This window comes from Gymnoscopelus braueri (genome assembly GCF_963280865.1).
Source record: "Gymnoscopelus braueri genome assembly, chromosome: 2".
Lineage (NCBI taxonomy): Eukaryota > Metazoa > Chordata > Actinopteri > Myctophiformes > Myctophidae > Gymnoscopelus > Gymnoscopelus braueri.
In genome coordinates this window covers 20,317,534-20,339,537 of record NC_137604.1, presented here as the reverse complement: position 1 = coordinate 20,339,537, position 22,004 = coordinate 20,317,534, and the positions used below count along the sequence as shown (strand labels likewise).

The window sequence follows — 22,004 nt, the reverse complement described above, 5'->3', positions numbered from 1 at the left end:
TCAAACAAGTAAACATTAAAACAAAAATTGCACTCAAGGCAATGATCAGGATTTATATACGTATATAAAAATGCCTTAGATCAATTATCCCAACACCTATCTATGTCTTTTTAATTTTCAATACCTTTTCGCACATAAAATGCAATATATATGAGGGCCACATCACTGCCCATTTGAGAATTTTAAGTTCCAAGTTGCTTAGTTTTTTCTTTTTTTTCTTTTTTAAAGCATTTACGATTTGCATTTCTCATTTGTACATTACTAGCTTAATGTTTAACTACAGCTTCTATTAGTTAAAAGACTTCCGTCAATTTAAATTACAACTGATATCACTTGCTTTTATAGTTTACGGCAACGACAAAAGAATAAAAAAATGAAAACTTTTTTTAATGTAAGAACAGCAATTATGTATATAAAAACAAATTTGAAATAATTTATACCTTTGTATTCTCATGGACAATTGTGTTTAGAAATGAACCAGTGGATCATTCTAGATATAGGCACAGTTTCTTGAAACAAAAGCAAAACAAAAAAGTAAAAAAACAAAACACCGGCATTACACCTTTGTTCTCCATGGTCAAGACGCTATTAACATAAGTTACATCTTTAGTTGACAAGTGGTAAAAAAGGGAATAAAATATCAAAAGAAAATATGAATGGATGAAAAAGTTAATGTGGATTACGGCAGCAGCAGTAAATATGAAGTTCCAAATATGTTTTTCTGTTTGTTTTTGCATACAATTGTATCTTTGCTCACTTAGCAGATGCTTGTAATTACTGTAAATACATAGGCAATGGGAGGAGCACGGTTTATAAGGTTAAAAGACTTAAAAGATCTCAGTTGCTCTCATTCACATACATAGACATATGTACATGTATGTGAAATGTATATATATATTATATAGTTTTGGCAAAGACTTGGCAATATTTTTTCTTTAACATGATTCAAAATGAAAGATGAGTGGGGGGTAGGGGGTCCTAAAATGGCCATGATGAATCCTGGGGAAACATGGAACTCAGTCTTCGTATATCTGCCACGTTTTCGCTCATAGATATTGTAGGAAAGTAAAGAAGCTCGTGAAGTTGCGCCTGGCGAGTACTCCTTTTCTTTACAGTGCATGACACATAATGGGACGAACAGGCATGGAGGGCTGCTCTGAGATCATCACACCATGGCACGGTAAGGCCCTTGCATCTTAAGGAACTGGATGATGAACGAGGGGCCTCCGGCGACGATCTGGGGCGGCAAGTGGCTCAGGGGACAGTTCTCGATGCTCATGATGGACAACTTGCTGCAGAGGGCCAGCTCGAACGGGAGGCTGTGCAGGTTGGGGTTGTCGTTGAGGTACAGCTCCTCTAAGTTCTCCAGTGTACCTGGGGGAAAGACGTCATTTAGCCCTTTTAATTTTTTAATTAACCCATTAACACATTGACTGCCAATCACGTAGATCTACGCGAACCGATTTAAAGCCACCACGTGCCAATCGCGTAGATCTACGTGAAGTGAAAAAAAAATATATATATATATATTTTTTTAATGTTTTTTTTTTCCAATTTCACCCAAAGACCAAGGAGATATGATTAGTTGAAGATCTAGACTCCTATCCACTTCCTTGTTAACTTAAAAAGTCTGTATTTCGGCTCCTGAGTACTTTTTTTTTTCCAATGAAAAACTCTGGCACTGGCTAAAAAAATATGAAAATAATTCTGGCAGTTAATGTGTTAAGGCCTGAGGTTCCGATTCTACAAAATGTCTCCTAATCCTAACAGTTAAAAAAAAAAAACGTATGTTGCCATGTCAGTGGTTCTCAAACTTTTTCATGTCAAGGACCCCAAAATATATTTCGCCGCAGACCCCCCCCCCCATCTCAAAATGTTTTGTTCCAGGGACCCCGAAAAGCAAAGATTTGAGTTACAAATGTTTGCTTTAAAAATATATATATTCAAAGATTTGCACAAATGTTCACGATTTTTCAAAAATAGCAGATCTACAAGCTCGTAGCGTGGCACTCGGTGCCGCACTATGAGCTTGTAGATCTGCTATTTTTGAATAGCCAAAGTGTAAAATAATGTTTTTTTAGCTCAAATCGAAAAATGACACAGATACGTTCCAGGTCTTAATGGGTTAACCAGCTCAGTCCAACACCTTGTGTTTGTTTGTTTTTGCTTTGTGGCAAATCAATTTTAAAAGCAATTTTGAATGATTGATTATGGATCAAATCAAGTGTTGCTGTTGATTTGTGGGTTCTGTGGATCAGAACCCACAAAGTTTTGCGTAACTTTAGAGGAGCACATCGTACCAGCGTGCTTTGATGTCACAATGCGTACCCGGTATAAAATGAGTACAATTGACAGCTTTGTATGTGCATGTGACAATAAAACACCCCTTAACGTCCCACCGCACAGAGATGGATGACATAAAGAGGTGCTTTCTTGAAGCCTAGGGTACAAGTCACATAGTACATACAGTTATGAGCAGCGTTATGACAAGCACACTAAGCATTTCAAATATGTTCTGCCATCTTGTTAAGGAAAGACTTGAGATTTAACTGTTGCTAAGGGCGACCAGAAGCCCCACAAGACACAGTTATTATTAACTCTTGGGCCTAGTTTGAATACTCTAAAAATACACACTTCCTTACCTCCCTCCTTCTTCCATCCCTTTTAATCTCTGACTAAACAGCAGTCACTAAACCCAGTCAGCGATCACTCACAGCAAGGTCAAGATAAAGTGGGCAGAGCAGACCTTTATCCGGTTAAGGACCATGTAAGCAGGCCTCTAGTTTAAGTAGCCAAGGGGATTGGAGAGTCATTTACCAATTTCTTCAGGTAGGTGTTGCAACAGGTTCTCTCCCAGACCCAGGTGTGTCAAGTTGGTGAGGTGGCCGATGCCTCTGGGTAATGTGGTCAGCTGATTATTGGTCAACACGAGTTTCTGCAGAATAGATAATGGGAGAGATATGTCAATAATGTGCCACATCGTGGCCAACCTGATGTGGCCCTTACTTGACCTTACTTAACACAACACTTAAGCTACAACATCCCATTATTGATGTAAACGGTCCTGCTAAAATTAGACCATAAAGAAGTCACTCACTTTTAACAATGAAAAAACATTTAACACACTGTTTCAAGTGAGAGCACTCCAGGATACCATTACATGTTATGTAAACAATAATGCACAACAACATATCCTGATATTGGCAGGTAATATCTGGACACCTTGTAGTGCATTATCAGCATATACCATAGCCACTTATAAAATAAGTGAGGCTGTTAATATTTCTTAATTTAGTATTTGAGGAAAAACAGCAAACAAAAGCAGTGTTGTCTTGGCAAATACTTTTTATTTAGTCTCCCTGACAGCTGTTATACTTTGTTTATTGATGGTGTCATGCCGTTTAATCAATACCCGTCAATGATTAAACTGTTGATCGGGACTATTTGAGTTGCCCCTACATCCGATAATAACGCACACCTGCTTGCCAATCAGAAACAAATATTTTCCATGGCCATGGTATAAGTAGTTATAATTAAGATTCAATAAAGGTAATTCAGTATCTTCAAATGATAATAGAACAGAGCAATTAACACACGATGACACTCATATGCCAAAGGCTTTGATATTTTGGTTGCATTTTAATTTTGGTGAACCATGATTCCCACCCTATGGCCAAAGCTAGTAGATTGGCTATTTTTGGCACCCTGTTCAAAATTCAATAATTTTAAAATCAATTGATATTAAAAAGTAAATGTACTTTGTAATTTGTACATTTGAATACTTGAGTATTTACCTTGTCCGGCACTGATTATACATTTGAAAAGACAAATTAGGGTAACTGTGTCATACCTGTAAATCTTTAAGGTAGGCAATTTCATTGGGGAGGGATTCCAACTTATTTTCCTCTAGGTCGAGCTCCCGTAGTTTTCTCAAGTTCCCAATACCATGTGGTAGCTTCTTCAGAAGGTTGTTGGACAATATTAACACCTGTTAAGACATACGTTTAATTAGACACACATTTTCACCATTTAGAAAGGTTCAAAAATAAATTAAACAACAAAAAAGAAAGTTGCCAGTCAGTCAAAATTCCCAGTGTAACTGTAGAGAGAATGAGATGCACTCAATGTTGACTAGGTCAGTATGTGGTTTATAGCAGGCTTGTGTCTTTGGCCAAATGTAAATAGCTTTTTTTAAATAAATGCCTAAGGATGCAGTGTAATGATTATGGTACTTTTTCTGTTTTTAGGGCTTGAAATTACATATAGACAACATTACTTCTAGATATCACATCTCAACAACTAGTCAAAAGAATGTAGAACTTCTTGATAATATTATGTTCTTGATTTAAAAAAAAAAGATTTGCAGCTTATGTCTTAGTTACATCAGCATTGTTGCGGTCAAGTAGTTTTTACTAATAAGAAGAAGAGTTAAGAAACTGACTGCGATTTCCTTTTGGCAAAGAAGATATACGGATAGGGAGAGAAGTGTTTTGGTGAGACAGTCAGAGGGAGGGAGGTGGGGGATACAAGTGGTGGGTGTTGACAAAGTCAAAGCCAGATATTTTTTTAAGGGCTGTTGGTCGGATGTGTCCACAGAAATACAGCTTTTTCACATTTAAACGTAGAATTTTTGGAAGAAAAGAAAATTGGAATAAATAACAGTAATACCCTACAAAGATCATTATCCAGGAGGAAATAGACCTGTGACACGCCATCTTGTAAAAAACTGTTTCACAACATTGGTGTAACTAAGATTTGCTGGAAATTTTTATTTTTACACGCTTAGACGAGATCCAACTTTCACACTTCCTTCACAAGTTAACTTTCACTTGGCATTTTCCTGTAAGCAGATCATCGGCGGCTGGCGTTGGCAGGGATAAGACGACAAATGGAACTAGACTTCCAACACGGTGGTGCAAGTGCTCTGATGTTCACTGGATTTTTTGACTGACAAGTATTTGATTTCACAGACCGTGATTTATTTATTTATCTAAAGCTCAGACATTAAGCAGTACTTCCCGCTATTAAAGCATGTACTCCGTGACCATTCACTATGAAAATAAAATAAACTAGAAAGTAAGATTTGCCTTCACAATTTCCATCTTGAACAATTTAGTCTTGACTCATGTACATGAACATTTCATGACATTTTAAAAGGGGAACAAATTCAAGATTGTCAAAAACTGACAAAACAATTCAAAAATAGCAAAAAATACAAGCTCAAAATGCATTGCATTGTGAGATAGTAGATTGGCTACTTTTGCTATAGGGCTTAAATGGTTAACACCAAACTACATATTTTCTTCCAAGTCTATCTAACAGTGATTTATAAACAATGTGTACACTTGCAACAAATGGCAAAAGTGGGTTGAGTCCAAGAGAAATGTCAAATCTAATTAGGCTAAAAAAACGCCCTTATTTGTCCACGGTTGACTGCAGGTGCGGTGGTCTCAAAAACAATAAGGAAAACTGGCAGAAAAAGACTCGCTCGCTGCATGAATATTAAGGAAAAAACTCCTTAGACAGAGACTTTAAGAAAATAGTATTTATTTATTTTACTTGCTCATAGAGTGCTCTGTGCTCATGGTGAGGGGTGAATTAAAAAAGCAAACGTTTCGCTTCGTCAGTGCTATAAGGCCTGAGCAAGTAAAATAAAGAAATACTATTTTCTTAAAGTCTCTGTCTAAGGAGTTGTCCTTAATGTTCATGCAGCGAGTCTTTTTCTGCCAGTAAATATAATTAGGCCTCACCTCAAGAGAAACAAGGCCACAAACATCCTCTGGAATCTTAGTCAACTGGTTGGTGGCCAGGTTCAGTTCTACCATGCTGGTCCAAGTGCCAAAATCCAGTGGTAAAGACGTTAACTGGTTGTCCTGAGGGTAAGAAACAAAACGTACGCTTATTAACCACTTGAACCCTAATGCCCCCTTTTGTGGACATGTCACAATAGTCAAACATTTGGCAAAAATAGCTGATCTACAAGCTCACAACCCGCTGTGAACTTGTAGATAGGCTATTTTCAGCGAAGAGATTTGGTGCCATATGAGCTAGGCTTGGGTGACCCTTGGTATTTCATATTGTGAGTCGTGGTAATTAAAAACCAGGGGGTGGTGGGAGTAGGAGGCGTGCAGGGGTGTACAGTAAAGATTTAACATGCACAAAGTTAGAGGAATTACGGTAAATGGAGTTGCGGAATTGATTGTATATATTTTGAAGACAAAGCTGGACCTGTGGCTTGCGGAGAGACAGAGATTTATTTTTTAGATTTGGAGTTGACCCGTTTCATAAAATACATTATTGGAGTAAATAAGCCCCTGTCATCTTTTACAGGGGGAGTTACATCATGGCGTGGAGATCAGTGAAATTATTTGTGAATGTTATGGGCTTTACAGATTCCAAAGGTGAAACTTAAGGTAAAAGACCGATTTAATATCAATGTCTCTTCTATTTGGTGCGATAATATCAGCATCATGTTTCATATAACACTGTATAATTTTATCTCAATCACATAAATACATTGACTACTCTTACGTTGCAAAGAAGGCATATTATGGAGAACAGAGATGCAAAGGAGACACCAAACTAATATTTCTGCCATCGTTACTCATTCAGCAGGGCTCTGCGAGAGGACATGCCTCTCCACCAGAGACATCTCTAAATGCACAGTAGGATGCACATTATAGAGCTTTTTTATAACATCTTAGTTCTGATCGTAAGTTAGTTGAAATCCCCTTAATGCTGCCATAGGATATGGAAATACGCCGCTGGCTTTCTTGCGTTTTATCCTTTTGATAATTGTGTGAGAATGTATGTATTTTACATATCGTTGCTGTCGGGCAGAAACTCATATCTCTTTTTTTTTGGTAAATGAATGCCCTACTTAGTGACACAAAAGTAGCAAAAATAGCAGATTTACAGGTTTTGATCTTGTAGATCTTCTATTATTTGCTACTTATCAATTTGAATCCTGAAAAGTAACAGTTCTGGACATATGAGGTTTCCACCCGACAGCAACGATATGTTTATCATCAATAAAGAGGTCAAAGTATACAATTCTATCGCCAATCGGAACAAACCTAGAGTCAGCTAAGACACCTACATGATACCATATTCTTCTCAGATACATCTCCAGAAATGGTTGGATCACCACAGATACGTTTTTTGATTGAACCAAGTGACAACCGACAGAAAATGTATCAAATGAAATTTTTGTTTTTGTATCAAGTAACAATTCCTAATATCAGCTACGACTTTACGAAAAATGTGAAGGCTTGTCTTTGTTCCATTATATATAAAGAAATGTATGTTTTTGAATGCTGGGTAAACATATTAGGCAATATCAAGGGGCCTGTTTGGGTACATATAATTTGTGATGTGATCGTTTTATGTGTTATAACCTTATTTTACTGTTTATTGCAGTACAACTTTATCAGATTAACTGGAAGATTATGGAAGTAAGTGTTAGTTGTAGGCCTAGAGTAAATGTATACAGCCTCAAATAAACAAAAGAATAACACATGCCTGTGATGAATGTAAGAAACATAAATCATAACTCCCACCAGTGTTGCATTAATGAAATAGTACTACGGTCTTTAAAAATGCAAAAAAACAAAAAGGCACAGACTACCGGTAAATGTGTCAGAATGGCAATTTCTCAAACCTTTCTATATTTTTCAAAACATTTTAAAAATGTGGCAGCCTATTTACCTTTTGGCTTGATCTTCATTTTATCAAGCTTAAACCCCTCCTACCACTCTCATGCGTGCATGCACACACACAGGTTAGTATTACCAACATTTTAGGGATTTTGTGGACGACACCAGCCCACTACTAAGTCAAATCAGGTACAACTCTAATTCTAACCCCTCAACTTCACCTGTAAATGCCTAATCGTAACCTTAACCACAACCTGAATCTATTCCTAATTGTAAGTCTATGTAACTCTAAAAAATCTTCTCTAACCATAAAACAATGTATCTTGTGAGGACAAGGAACATTGTCCTCATGATGTCCAGTTTGCTAATTCTACAGTACTATAATTGTGGGGACATTTGACCCTCACAAGTATAGTAATTCAAGTACACACACCTTCATGTTGAGCTTGCTCAGCACTTTGGCCCTGGAGAAGATGCCGAAAGGGATCTTGTTGATGCGGTTGTGCTCCATGTTGAGGGAGTAGATGGTGGAGAACTGCGAGGGCCCACCCACAGGATACGATTGAAAGCAGTTCCTCGCCAGCGTCAGGCTGGTCAGGTTCACCAAGCTTGACAGGAGGCCCTGAGCAGACACATTGGCAGACGAAAAACAAAGCAGAAAAACAGGGTGATCAGCAAGCTCCTGACACAGGACACAAATTCTCACTTTGGCTCAGAGATTAGGGATCAAACACAATAGGAATTCCAATAGGAAAGCAAGCAATGAATGCAAAACAACATACTGATATAATAAACACTAAAATGAGAAACAAGGCAAGATTATTCAATTAACAGCATTAAAAAAAAAAGTTCAACGATTCCTGAACATTCAAAGCCTTAACCTGAAGCACTACAGTTGATCCCTCACACTGTTGTAGGGCTGCAACTATGGACTTTTTTGATTAATCAAATAATCAAGAAGCATGTTTTTAAAACATATGCGGTATATATTTTTTATGTATCAACGAAGCAATCAACCACTTACGTTAGTTCGATGAAGTGTTGCACCCCTAAACTGTTGCTACATGGTATACTGCTGAGAAGTAGAAGTCCTACATTACATAGGAAATGTAATCACAAAACAACGCTCTACTCACCTCTGGTAACACTGAGATGTTGTTGTTTTCTAGGTTTAGTTCCTCCAATTCTCTGCACTTGGCTAACGATCTGGGGATGGCTGACAATCGGTTGTACCTCAGACCTAAACGATTTATGCTCGCCAGATTGCCTACAATTGAAAGCACCAAAAATAAAAAGACAATCTTGGGTATAGTATTTTACCAATACTCCACAATAGACTGTGAGTACATAAGAGTCTCAATAGATTTAGACAATATAACAAAAGAAGCTCATCTAAGATCATTTTGTTTTACAATATAGGAGCAGAGACACTAAAGAAATAAATCATCTTACCTATAGTCTCTGGGAGGTCCAAGAGCTCGTTGTGCTGTAAGTCAAGGTTAGTTATCTGTGTGCAGTTGCCAATCTCCTTCGGTAGGTGCTCCAACTGGTTGTGGGCTACATCCAGAGTGATGAGGTTACATAGCTCTCCTGCAAGAACAAGACACAGAACATTTACTACATACCCTACCCATCTCATTCCTCTAACCCTTAACCTTACTTGATTTATCTCACTCTCTCTTTGTGCTCCATCAGCAGAAACACCTAGCCAACATGTAGAGTAAATGTAAAGGAATTTGTAATGGCTATGTGGGTGCTGAGACATGCTGACAAGTTTAGAGCCTCACAGCAAATACACTCATGCACATTGTGCAAGTGCCGGCAACAGGAAAAATACATACACACATAATGGCACAAGACGAATTATCGACAGTCGATTTTACAAATCAATTCACATCCACATGTGGCCCGCTGTACCAGTTTCTCTTTACCATAGCATAGTGGCTGATGGTGCCAAAAGAAAATCAGCTTTTAACCCATAAGACCGGGAATGTATCTGTGTATCTTATTTTATACTTTGGCTATTTTTGAAAAATCGTGAAAATGTGTGCAAATCTTTGCTTCTGGGGGTCCCTGGAACAATATATTTTCAGATGGGGGTCCGCGGCCAAATACATATAATTTTGTGGGTCCTTAACATGAAAAAGTTTTAGAATCACTGATATTATAGCAAATATGTTTCAGAAACTGTTAGGATTTAGAATCGTCAATCGTATCTCAGGTCTTAATGGGTTAACCAACCAATTACATTGAAGAAAAGACCCTCTCAGACCATGGCTATTTACATGCCAAAGAATCTAGACAAAGTAGTCAAACTAATCTCCCTCGCTTTTCACTCACCAATCTCCGCAGGCAGCTGTTTAATCTTGTTCTCGCGGATGCTGAGCATGGTGAGCTTGGCCAGGTTTCGGATGTCCTTCTCCACCGCCGTGATGCGGTTGAAGCGCAGGTAGAGCGTGGTCAACGACGTCACCCGGTACACGACGGCTGGGATCTCCCGCAGCTTGTTGTGCCGTAGGTCCAGCATCCGCAGCTTCTTCAGGGAGTCCAGCGAGTCCGGTAAGCTGGTCAGGGAGTTCTCGCTCAGGGCCAAGGTGACCAGACCCGAGAGACAGCCCACCTCGGCGGGCAGGCTCTGCAGCTTGTTGCTGTACAAGTACAGTTCAGCCAGCTGCGTCAGCTCTTTGATGGAGGTGGGCAGCATGTGAATGGACCGTTTGGACAGGTCCAGCCTCATGGAGTTCTCCTCCCGGCACTTATTGAGCTCTTTGATCACCTCGGCATTGCTGGACTTTTTGCGGGTGCCCGGTGCTGGGTTGGGCCGCTTTATCGTGTTGTCAACGGAGAAGGCGACAGCCGGCGGTGCGCTGCTGGGGTCCTTCTTTCCTTCTTTGGCATCTTTCCCTTTGGTCTTGGGCTCCTTGCCACCGTCCTTGCCTAAACTGGCCAGAGCCTTGGCCTCCTTTTCCCTTTCTTTCCCAACCGGACCACCTTTGGGGTCCTTCTCTTTTGAGTCTTTCTCTTTGCCTAAAGTACTACTCATGTTGACGATATCGGGGCCCCTGCAGACTCACTCATGGGAGTCTCTCTTGTCAGGTTGCGTGTTCAAGAAGAAAAAGGGACTGACAGCCTGGGGCTTTTACAGAAGGATGTGTTGATACATACCTGTGTGGGCTTAGAGTATCCTCCAACGTTAAGGTTTTAAAATACAAAGGGTTTATCTTGCTGTTGATACTTTGTTCTTCCGTTAAAATGCCACTGGAGAAAAAATCCTTTCAATTAGCTGGACTGTGGCAGCCCTGGGCCACATACTTGTTTTAACCAGAAACTCCCTGGGCCTTCAGCTAAAATAAGTTCCAGCCACAAAGGTCGTCAAAGTTCTCATCCTTTTGGGCTTTGCTGTTGAGGAAACAAAATGACAGTCAGCTCCAAATCATCACAATAAATAAGCTGTCGACATAAGAATAAACATCAACACATAGCTTAATAGTGAAATCAGGATCTTGAATTTCAAAGTTGTGCCAGTGACAGTCTAAGCAAACCTGTTGAGTCAGACAAAACCTCTCAACAACTTTCTCATACTAAATAAACATGGCCTGGCGGGTGTTGGCACTAGTTCAACCCTGTAGCCCCACCTAAACATGCTTTCAGCCCTTTAGTGTTCTCAAGCAAGTCCATAGAACTACAATCACGTCGATTATTTACGCCCCAAAAGAAATTCTGACAAAAGAGAACACTTCACATTTTTTAACAGGACAAACTGCGCCAGCATGTCTCTGGCAGCCCGTCTCTGTTTAGTCTCTGTTGCCGTTGTACCCTTCAGTGTTTGTCTATGTAAAGCTCTCCAACACTACTACAAGCTAAGCCATAGCACAGAAAAAGGCAAGCTTGGCTCAGGATCAGAGCTAAGTGAAAAGGTTAGGACTGCTGAGAGTAATCTTTAGAAGTAGCCTTCAAAGCCCAGGCTCCCCGCGACTGCAGGTCATAAGACCTTTGGGGTGAAAAAAGGAGTCGATAGCAGCACCCCCTTATGATGAAATACTGGACAGCATGTTCTGTGCAATCACTGATTCCCAGAAATAAATGGGACGTCAAAAACTGGGTCCAACAGGCCAATCTGTGTGCAATGTATTTGCATAATACATAATAGCATAATTGAGAATAACCAGGCAGACCACACATCTCAGGGACTATAAACCAAACTTTGCAAGCTGCTTCCTTTTAAGGCTCGTCTCTATATGGGCCCACATTGCTGCACTATCTGACGTTTAACCACTTAAACCCTCTATACTTAGTGAACTGGACATGAGTTGCCTTGGTTCGCTCATTTTCCCCCTCTACACCCAAATCTCTTTGCCAAAGATTGCAGATCTGCAAGCTTAAAGCATTGCTAAGCGTTGTGAGCTTGTAAATCTGATATTTCTGGCGACATACCCAGAATAGGGATGCTATGGCTCAAGTTGTTATCTATACTTAGTCATTTCATATTTGCTTTCCAATATTCTCCTACCCTTTCTCAACTTAGAAAAGTAAACGCTAATAACATAATAGTAGGCCTGTCACAAATCATTACATAATCGTGCAATTATTTGAGATAGACGCAATAATCTTTCATAATTGACAATAGTTTCAATTTTTTTTAAATAGCATAAATAGCAGATGTACAAACTTGTAGATCGGCTATTCCCACTATATAAAACATATTTTGTAAGTTCTTAATTAAATACAGTATGTCAAGTAATTTCTTTCTATATTTCAGTTATTTGCCATATCTGCCCTGTGCATTTTTTGTTTACAAAGCCTAAAAGACAACCAAAATTATTAATCGCAATCAAGTAATCGTCAAGTAAAATTTCAGCCCTAAACAACAAGTCTCCATTCAGTTTAGTGCAATAAAAAGTAGTCTCTAGTAATTGTGAGTGTAGATACTGTACTTTTCTCTTTTATCAACATTAGCACTGGGAGTGTTATTTGTTTGTGTATACTACCAAAAAGACTTTGCTGCCATGTTTGTCCTCCCAGTTGTTAAAACAAAGGATTAGCCAAACCCAACCCATACTGATTTTTTAACTGCATCTTTCAAATGTGCCCAAATATTTTTGGAAAACAGCAGCAGTTTAATATAAAGGTAGCAGCAGAAGCTCAGAAAAAAATTACATTGTGGGGGACTGGATTGGAAAAAGAACAGAAAGACGGAGGCCAGATGGGATAACTTTCACATTATTTTACACTTTAAAAATGTGGAGGCCATCTTAGAGTTCATTCAACATGTATTTCATTATGAGGAACAATGATAGGAACCCATCTTTCACAGAGTGAGACAGTATCAGAATAGGAAGTAGGTCAATTCTGCTGGTTCTTTTTAAACAACTTGCTATGCCTTCCATGCACTAAATATGCAAGTATTATGCAGACTATTATTCACAGCACAAATTAAGTCACAAAAGAAAAAACATTAAATCAAGTAATTTGAAGTTAAAGTCGCAGATCAATGATTGCATCTCGTGAAAATGTTACTACACTTGAAGATTATACCCCAAATGATACTTACTTTCATTTTAGATTTTTTTCCTGCTTTTAGAATTAATTGTTCATCATAAACAAAGTTGCTGTCAATATGATAATAATAGTGTGTAAGAAGCTATTCTACCATTACTGTGACAGTCAATGACACAATTTCATGTTGTAGGCTTTGACAGTGCCTACATGGGAGTGTGAGAACACACTGATCCATATGGAACAGAATACGCAGAAACACAAAAGTGACATTATATGAATAGTGTGGAAGTATCGTTGTGATGAGTACTTCATTGAAAATTTGAATTAACATGGTATTTTTAAGTCAGTTTCACACTTCAGGATGAGCAACGTACAGAAGGGCAAAGAGTTGGGTATTCAGTTAGAAATTATATACAACAACCATAGAGGTTTTTTTTGTCACACTATCAGCTTGAATGTATAATGTGCTGCTGCAGCAATATATATATATATTATTTTTTTATATAGCTGCAGCAGCACATAATACATGTATGTATATATATTATATACACACCCACACACACTTTAATGTGTATAACTAAAGCTATCGCAGTTTGGAGCTGAAAACTTTGGAGAACTGGTAACTAAGCTGGTAAGACCAGTCTTCAGAGCTTGGAGCAGTTCACCACAAGTCTACAGACTTCTGGAGAACTGGGAGTTAAGCTGTGAAGACTAGTTTACTAGGCTAATATAATTAGGCTTCTGAGAAAAACTAATGTACACCATCAACATCAGCCTATCCATGGCGTCATGGAACTTAGGTATTTTAACCACTGACCACTGTATGGACCAACTAAGTTTCCATTGAGTGTCAGTGCATACACTGGCCTATTGGCCATTGATCAGTCTGGTTTTCCACTACAACTGCTGTTGATCTAATAATAAAAACATACAAAAATACAAACAGTGACACTGTACAGTGTAGTCAGATAATGAATCATTTCAATAAACACAAACCGTATGTCTTATTGACACAAAGGGTACAAGGTCCTGTTATGTTTCATGTTGTCACTTGAATACAATGATGTGGGTAATTGAATGCCAACAAATCTTGAATTGGTGACAAAATAAACAGCAGGCGAATGGCAAAATGATCCAGCATGTCTGTGGTTGTTTTATAGTGAAGCTAAAGTGAAGGCTATAAGAAAACCTGAATTGGCACCGTGACCTGCCTACACAGGATCTATTCAGATTGAGTGGCTATTCTGGTCGTGCCAATGACAAATCCACGGAACGAGGATTATCGACAAACGACGATTCTAGGAAGTCACGTAAACGTCTCAGATTAAGCGACACAGACAGAAATACAAAACATTAAGGCCGAAGAACAGGGATTACATTCACCTCTATAGCCTTGGATCAAGACTATCATAGATGTACGTTATCGAGTCTGACTCTTACGTTCGCATATCGTGGATATAAAAATCGATCAAATGCATCTATGATAGTGTTGATCCAAGGCAAATTCACCTCCATGCAGAGTGCAACAACAATACATGTCAAATCTCATCTAGCTAACGTTAGCTTAGCCAAAACAAGAAGGGGGGGAAAAAAACAACATCAGGGACCTAACATTAGCTATACATTAATGTAAACAATGTTTTACCATCAGGGAGGAAGGTGTCATCGGTAACATAAAGCCCAAACGTCCTCTTTCATCGCATGATTAACGTCGCTGTCTAAGCTAAGCTAGCTGTGGCTAAGATGACAGTGACAACAAGGCAGGAAATCAAACGGCTAAACGTCAACAGTGAGGCAAAACGCTAGCTTGGGCAGCGTTGCCAGATTTCGTGAGAGAGACAAGCAAGCAGGTCCGTGAAAACAAGCCCAAACGAAGCGAGACGTGAGCACTTTAACCCTATATACGTTCGCTATTTGAAAATAGCAGATCTACAGGCTCACAACGCGTCGCACGCGTAATTAATTACATGAAATAGAATAATTTAACAACACAAATCTGATACGCAGCCGATCCCTGGAGACAAATACATATAATTTGGGGGCGTCCTTGACATGAAAATATTTGGGGAACCACTGGTTTAAACAACATTAGTAAACAAGGCCAAATAAGCAACTACACTTTAGAAACAAGCCCAAAAAAACGCAACAACAAATATTTACAAGCAACGTCAAAGGAAGAACAAGCTTATAATCGCTTATAATAAGCGGACATGGCAACGCTGTAGCTAGCTAGCAACATTAGCCAAATAGCTATAGCTACCTTTTTTGTTTGTTAGCCAAGCCTTCTTCTTCTGTCAATTTCCAACAGCAGGCAGGAATAAAACCCAATAACAACATCAACACACAAACACAATTGTGTTGTTGTTGCTAAATAAACAAGTTGTCAGTCATCCCGTTCCAAAACGACGTTAGCTGCCTTAGCTGTATTTATACCGTTGTTCTTTTTTTCCTCCACCACAGTCGCGCTAGCGTGCAGTGTTGCCAGGTCTGCTTATTATAAGTGACTTTGGGCTTGTTTTTCTGTAAAGTTGCTTGTAAATATTGGTAGTTAGTTACGGGTTGTGTTTTTTTGGGCTTGTTTCCTTATGTTATTTAAACCAGTGTTTCTCAAACATTTTCATGCCAAGGATCCCCTAAATTGACCCCCATCTGAAAAGATTGTGCCAGGGAGCTGACCCCCCATACAAGATTGGGTAGGTTTGATAAAAAATGTTTGACACATTCAATATTTTTTACATTTCTATCAAGATTCTTTTTGAAAATAGCAGATCTACAAGCTCGTAGATATGCTATTTCAAATAGCTGATGTAATAGGGCTCAAGTCAAGTGGTACAACTGGTCGCTTCTTTTGGGCTTGTTTTCATCGGCCTGGTTGCTTATATCTCTCGCAAAATCTGGCAACACTGCTAGCTTGTCGCCCGACAGACACAAAAAAAACAAGAAATGACGCGTTTTCAGCCAGAATGACGTGATTTGGTCCAACAAACAGTTGTCAACGCGAGTCACGTCGTCACTTGTATCGGCTGAGAACGCGTCGTTTCTCTGTCGTGAGACCAATAGGTTGCGTCTCAAAAATATAGATATATTTTAGGCCGCAGCAGCAGCTGTCAGTCGGGGTGAGACCAGTGTTGGAAGAAGTACTCAGATATTTTTACTTAAGTAAAAGTATCAATACTGCAATGTAGAAATACTCTGTTACAAATAAAAGTCCAGTACTTAAAATGTACTTGAGTAAAAGTACAAAAGTATTGGTATCAAAATGTACTTTAAGTACCAAATGTAAAAGTACTCATTATGCAGGATATCCCATTTCACAAGTTTTCAAATGTATAAACATATTTGAAAATAGCACATCTACAAGCTCACAATGCGATTGGCTATTTTTATAAAATCTACTAACTAGTAAAGCTGTCAAATAATTGTCGTGGAGTAAAAAGTATAATATTTGCCTCTGAGATGTAGTGGAGTAGAAGTAAAGGATTGAAAATTGGAAACACTCCAGTAAAGTAAAAAAAAATAGCTCAACATTGTACTTAAGTACAGTACTTGAGTAAATGTACTTCGTTACTTTACACCACTGCTACTAGTGCGACATGATCGGCGACAGACAGACACCCTCCCCACACACACACACACGACGGTGTCGCTCGCCGACAAGAACAGATCCACAAGCTGTGAGCTTGTGGATCTGTTCTTGTCGGCGAGCGACACCAACCCCGTCGACTCCTATCCTCCCTGTACTTCATCATCACCTCTCTTTGCTGTGTATTAGTGCGTGGTGATGATGAGACAGAAAAGAAAGCTACACATTCATCTGAACACACACACACACACACACACACACACAGTGACTGTGTGTGATTTAAAGCATTAATTAGTTGAAGAAGCAGGGGGTAAACATTCATATTTTTTTGTGAGTGTGTGTGTCAATAGATCGGCTGCTTTACCTTCAGAGGTGTGACTCCGCCATCCTTGCTTTGCTTTGCTTCCTCCTAGTCTCTCTCTCTCTCTCTCTCTCTCTCTCTCTCTCTCTCTCTCCACTGCTGCTGCTCTCTCTCTCCGGTCCCCTCCCTGCCTCTCTCTACCACCACATTGCGTCACTATGCACGCCGCCTAACCAATGGCTCACGAGACAAAAAAGGTAGACAGCTTTTAATACAAAATAATAATAATCAGTGGTGGAAAAAGTATTCACATTTTTTTACCTAAGTAAAAGTATCAATACTGCAATGTAGAAATACTCTGTTTTCCGGAATTACAGTACAAACGTATTGGTATCAAAATGTACTTAGAGTACCCAGAAGTAAAGTACTCATATTGCAAAATGTCCCATTTCACAAGTTTTCAAATGTATAAAAATATTTTGAAATTAGCAGATCTACAAGCTCACAATGCATAGCATCTGAAGCATTGTGAGCTTGTAGATCGGCTATTTTCAAATGGCCGAAATGTATGGGGTGAAGTGGTTAATGTATGGGGTGAAGTGGTTAATGTATGGGGTGAAGTGGTTAATGTATGTTTTGTAATAATAATCTAAATCTACAATAACTAGTAACTATTACGTTTTCAAATAATTTATAGTGGAGTAAAAGTACAATATTTGCCTCAGACCACTTCGGCCTGCGACTCTGCGGCCTCAGGGCGACTGGTTGCCTCGACGCTCAGTGGTCCTTCTGGCCGATCTACATGGTCACGGCTTTTTTCTGTTCTGGCCCCACAGTGGTGGAATGAACTCTCCACTGATGTCAGGACAGCAGAGTCACTGCCCATCTTTCGCCTCAGGCTGAAAACCCACCTCTTCAGGAAATACTACCCTTCCTCTTTGCCTTGCCTACTTGTTGTTAATAGTTGTACGAGCTCTTGTTTTAAAGGGGGCGTCAACAAGTGTCTTTTGGTAGCTGCGGACATCTTTGAGGGGTAAAAACCAGGTTGACTTAACATTGCCCAATGCCACGCCCAATGCCTCGCCCCCGCAGCCTGATTTGCCCCTTCTGCTGGTGACGACATGTTGGCACGCTTAATTGCACTTTTACCTTAGCGCTAGGTATTATACTCTTAGTTGCTTGTTTTAGAAGAGAATGCACTTATTAAGACTTCTGGTGATTTGTAGTTTCGTTCCCTATGTTGAATGCACTTAAATAGTCGCTTTGGATAAAAGCGTCTGCTAAATGACTGTAATGTAATGTAATGAGGTGTAATGGAGTAGGCCTAGAAGTAAAAGTACTGAAAATTGGAAATATTCCTGTAAAGTAAAACAATACTTAAGTTCGGTACTTGAGTAAATGTACTTAGTTACTTTACACCACTGTTTACAATAATGTCAAAAGAATAATAATGTGGACAGCACTATCACCATCGATTACATTGGCTGTGTAATATTTCAAACCATATGGGTCTGTCAATTCGAATTGAAAATCAAATTATACTAAGATCCCCAGACCAATACCCTGTAAGGCTGTTACCCGACTGATTTGAATGGCAGTGTTCTCAAAATAAAATAAATTAAAAAAAGCATTACATTAAATTGAATTCAAAATGCTTTATTGGCATAATGAAATGTTTTACATTGCCAAAGCATACATATAACATACAATTTAGGTGTTTAGCAGACACTTGCTTTCAATGCTTTCGCAATGTAAAGCTCATTTAAATTGAAGTGAATTGAGACAGTGCACTGAATGCAGTGCATCAGTCAACTAGGAACCAACAACATACATAGGATAGCCTTACTTGAAAAGATATCAAGAGAATATCATATCTGTCAGACAAGATACATGAAGTGCAAATGAAAACTCCTGTTCATGCAAAAATGAAAATAGAAATAATATCAATAGAGAAAAAAAAGTGGTTTCAAGTAACTACTTGACTCAAAATATCCAGGATTATAGCCTACTGTTATTAATTAATTAATGATTAAATATAAGTAAACAACTAACAGTCAACCATAAAAAAAAGTCTACATGTTACAGGAAATGCCGCTAGTTGGCGCTAAAGCACCGTGGGCTGGTAGACTCAAAGCCAGAGTTGCCATGTCGGCTTTTTATAAGCTACTTTGGGCTTATTTGTCTGGCTTGTAGAAATTGGTAGCTGTGGTTGCGGTTTTATGGGCTTATTAAATTGTTTCTAAACTGTACTAGCTTATTAAGGCTTGCTATTTTCAAATAGCCGACGCATTCTAGGTTTAAAGTGTTCATGTGGCCTAAGGCCCTAAGTTGCTTCTTTTGGGCTTGTTTTCCTAGACCTGGTTGCTCATTTCTCTCACATAACCTGGCAACACTACTCAAAGCGCAGAAGAGCGCGTCATGTGATTGTTCAGGAAGTGTTGGCCTGACAACCGTGTAATCCTAGGCTGTGGCTAAATTAAAAGGTGAGAATATCTAATGTTTCGCTACGGTTATGATGATTACGCTCACTCACGCGAGCATAGAAAAGTATTATGTCATGACATTATCAGTTACTTACTTGTGCTAATAATATGTATCGATTGTAGCCTATTTGCCAGTGTTTTTTGTAAGTAACCTGATTATAATAGCCTTTCCCCATCCACTTTTAGCGCAATAGCTCATTTGTGGATTGCAGTGGTGGAAAAGTACTCAAATGTTTTACTTAAATAAAAGTATCAATACTGCAATGTAGAAATACTCCGTTACAAGTGTTGTGGTCTTTTTTTGGTCGTCTGGACAGACTTGACAAGGGGCAGCGTCATCCTCCGAGATGAGGTTCTATGTCGTTACCTTCCAGAATCGGGTATACGTCCGCCAAGGCTCCGCTGTTTACCCTTTTGTATACGTCGTATCCCAAAACTAATGGTAGATTCCAAGCCGCACGGATATGGAGTTACATACACGGATGTTTAAAGTTTGGTTCGGCGCATAACATTTTAGGAACGGAGCGAAACTACCCGTTTAAATCGCTTATTTAGTCAGCCTGTGGCCATGTTTCCCATTGTAGCCAAACCGGGAGCAGTACTGGCAGCGGACGTAGGGGGGTTTTCCGGGTTGAATGGGAAACATGGCCACAGGCTGACTAAATAAGCGATTTAAATGGGTAGTTTCGCTCCGTTCCTAAAATTTTATGCGCCGAACCAAACTTTAAACATCCGTGCGGCTTGGAATCTACCATTAGTTTTGGGATACGACGTATACAAAAGGGTAAACAGCGGAGCCTTGGCGGACGTATACCCGATTCTGGAAGGTAACGACATAGAACCTCATCTCGGAGCAGTATAGCGGAGTGAGAGGTTCTTTATGGAGCTACCTTGACATCAATATTGAGAATGTAACATTAATGCATTCTTGCCTTTTTGCAAATGCTGGGAACGCATATGTCCACTAGAGTAGAATTAAAGAGGCAAAATCGTTTTAATTCTCCCAATTTCCTGTCAAAATCGCTTAATTGTGACCATAAGATTTACAAGATTAATCTGAGCTAATAAGTCAATAAATCAATGGTGGAATTCCTACTTTGCACTGTGTGGCAAGCGACTAAATGATGTGTAAATCAATTATAGGCTTCCATCTTAATGCAAGGGTCAAATACAGATAGCATTTTTAGTACAATTAAATTAATATTTTATCAGAGATGGGTTGCAGGCATTCATATTCCCAAATCTATTGTCCTCTAGACAAGCATCCCTGATTGCTGTTGATAAAATAAATAAATATATTAACAATGTCTCATTACTTTTTCAGCTCTTACTCACTGCCAGACACAATGCCTGAAGTCAAGTCAATATTCAGAGAGGTTTTGCCTAAACAAGGTTAGTATAAAGCAATAATTCACTATTAGCAAACACTGGTTACAAACAAGTGTGCTTGTTGTCCACAATACAGTGTATTAGCTGTATTCCAAAACAGAGCATTGGGTTGATCATGGTCCCATTGCGTAGCTTGTCGCAAAATTAAAGCTGACATACTGTATTTCAGTTTATAGGATATATCCAGCAGTAAACCAGAGGTCTTCAACGGGGGTCTGGGACCCCTAGGGGGTCCTCAGAGATTCTGCAGATCTGCAGAATCTGTGTGATAGGGACTTTTTATTTTACATTAACCACTTGAACCCTCCCATCCCTATTCGGAACATTAGCCGAAAATAGCAGATCTACAAGCTCACAACGCGGTGAGCTTGTAACATGAATCTAGTAGTGGGGGGTCCCTGCTTCATCTCTCTCTCAGCTAAGGGGTCCTTGACCTGAAAAACGTTGAAGACCCTGCAGTAAATTGTTTAATACAAATTCTAGTTGACAACACCCTTTTTTGAACACTTAGGAAAATAAGATTTTAATGTGTTTGACCCTTATCCAGCCAAATAGTGATACCTTAATGGGTAAAATAATCTTTGCCATTTACCTTTTCTTTTGGTCAACATCCATAGGGCAACTCTCCATGGAAGATGTCCCTACCTTGGTTCTGTGCAAGCCCAAGCTTCTCCCTCTCAAATCTGTCACTCTGGAGAAACTGGAAAAGATGCAGTCAGAGGCTCAAGAAGCCATAAAACAGCAGGAACTTGCACTGAAGGAGCAGTCCCAGTAAATCATTTGCAAATGCAGGAACCGTCATTATGAACATTCAGATGAGGCAACTGGGGTGCAGAACAGAAGCAAAATGCATCCTAATATTACAACAATTATTTATTTTATTAAAAAAATAAAAAATCTTCAACATGTAATGTTGCACTGGAATAGATCATTATGTTCCTTTTGCAAATAAAACTGCATCTTTGAATGAGCAATGAGGTTTGATTTGAATCTATGGTCATTTGCTTACTGTAGTTGGATGGTTAATTCTAAAATGTTTGTTACAATCTCACTCTTAGCCTTTTAACCATAAATGATTATCTTCCGTTTCAGCA

At 39.1% G+C, this 22,004-nt stretch overlaps 2 protein-coding genes across 4 annotated transcripts; one reads left to right on the top strand and one right to left on the bottom strand.

Moving 5' to 3' along the window:
• Window positions 1-366: 366 nt before the first annotated feature.
• shoc2 (SHOC2 leucine rich repeat scaffold protein) lies at window positions 367-17,218 on the bottom strand. Of its 3 annotated transcripts, none has more exons than XM_080413011.1 (9): window positions 17,102-17,218; window positions 9,996-11,054; window positions 9,108-9,245; window positions 8,792-8,922; window positions 8,089-8,277; window positions 5,751-5,873; window positions 3,851-3,988; window positions 2,818-2,935; window positions 367-1,374 (listed from the first exon to the last, which is right to left on the bottom strand). In XM_080413011.1, the coding sequence occupies exons 2-9, from the start codon at window positions 10,696-10,698 to the stop codon at window positions 1,166-1,168; spliced, it is 1,749 nt and encodes a 582-aa protein (XP_080269137.1). In that variant the 5' UTR covers window positions 10,699-11,054; window positions 17,102-17,218; the 3' UTR covers window positions 367-1,165. The 3 variants fall into 3 exon arrangements, with proteins under 3 accessions (XP_080269137.1, XP_080269138.1, XP_080269136.1); XM_080413012.1 differs by lacking the exon at window positions 17,102-17,218 and adding an exon at window positions 15,415-15,611; XM_080413010.1 differs by lacking the exon at window positions 17,102-17,218 and adding an exon at window positions 14,800-14,936.
• A 2,212-nt stretch (window positions 17,219-19,430) lies between these two features.
• Window positions 19,431-21,884, top strand: bbip1 (BBSome interacting protein 1). The gene is made up of 3 exons (XM_080414636.1): window positions 19,431-19,521; window positions 20,846-20,913; window positions 21,528-21,884. The coding sequence occupies exons 2-3, from the start codon at window positions 20,868-20,870 to the stop codon at window positions 21,683-21,685; spliced, it is 204 nt and encodes a 67-aa protein (XP_080270762.1). The 5' UTR covers window positions 19,431-19,521; window positions 20,846-20,867; the 3' UTR covers window positions 21,686-21,884.
• The last annotated feature ends 120 nt before the right edge of the window (window positions 21,885-22,004 follow it).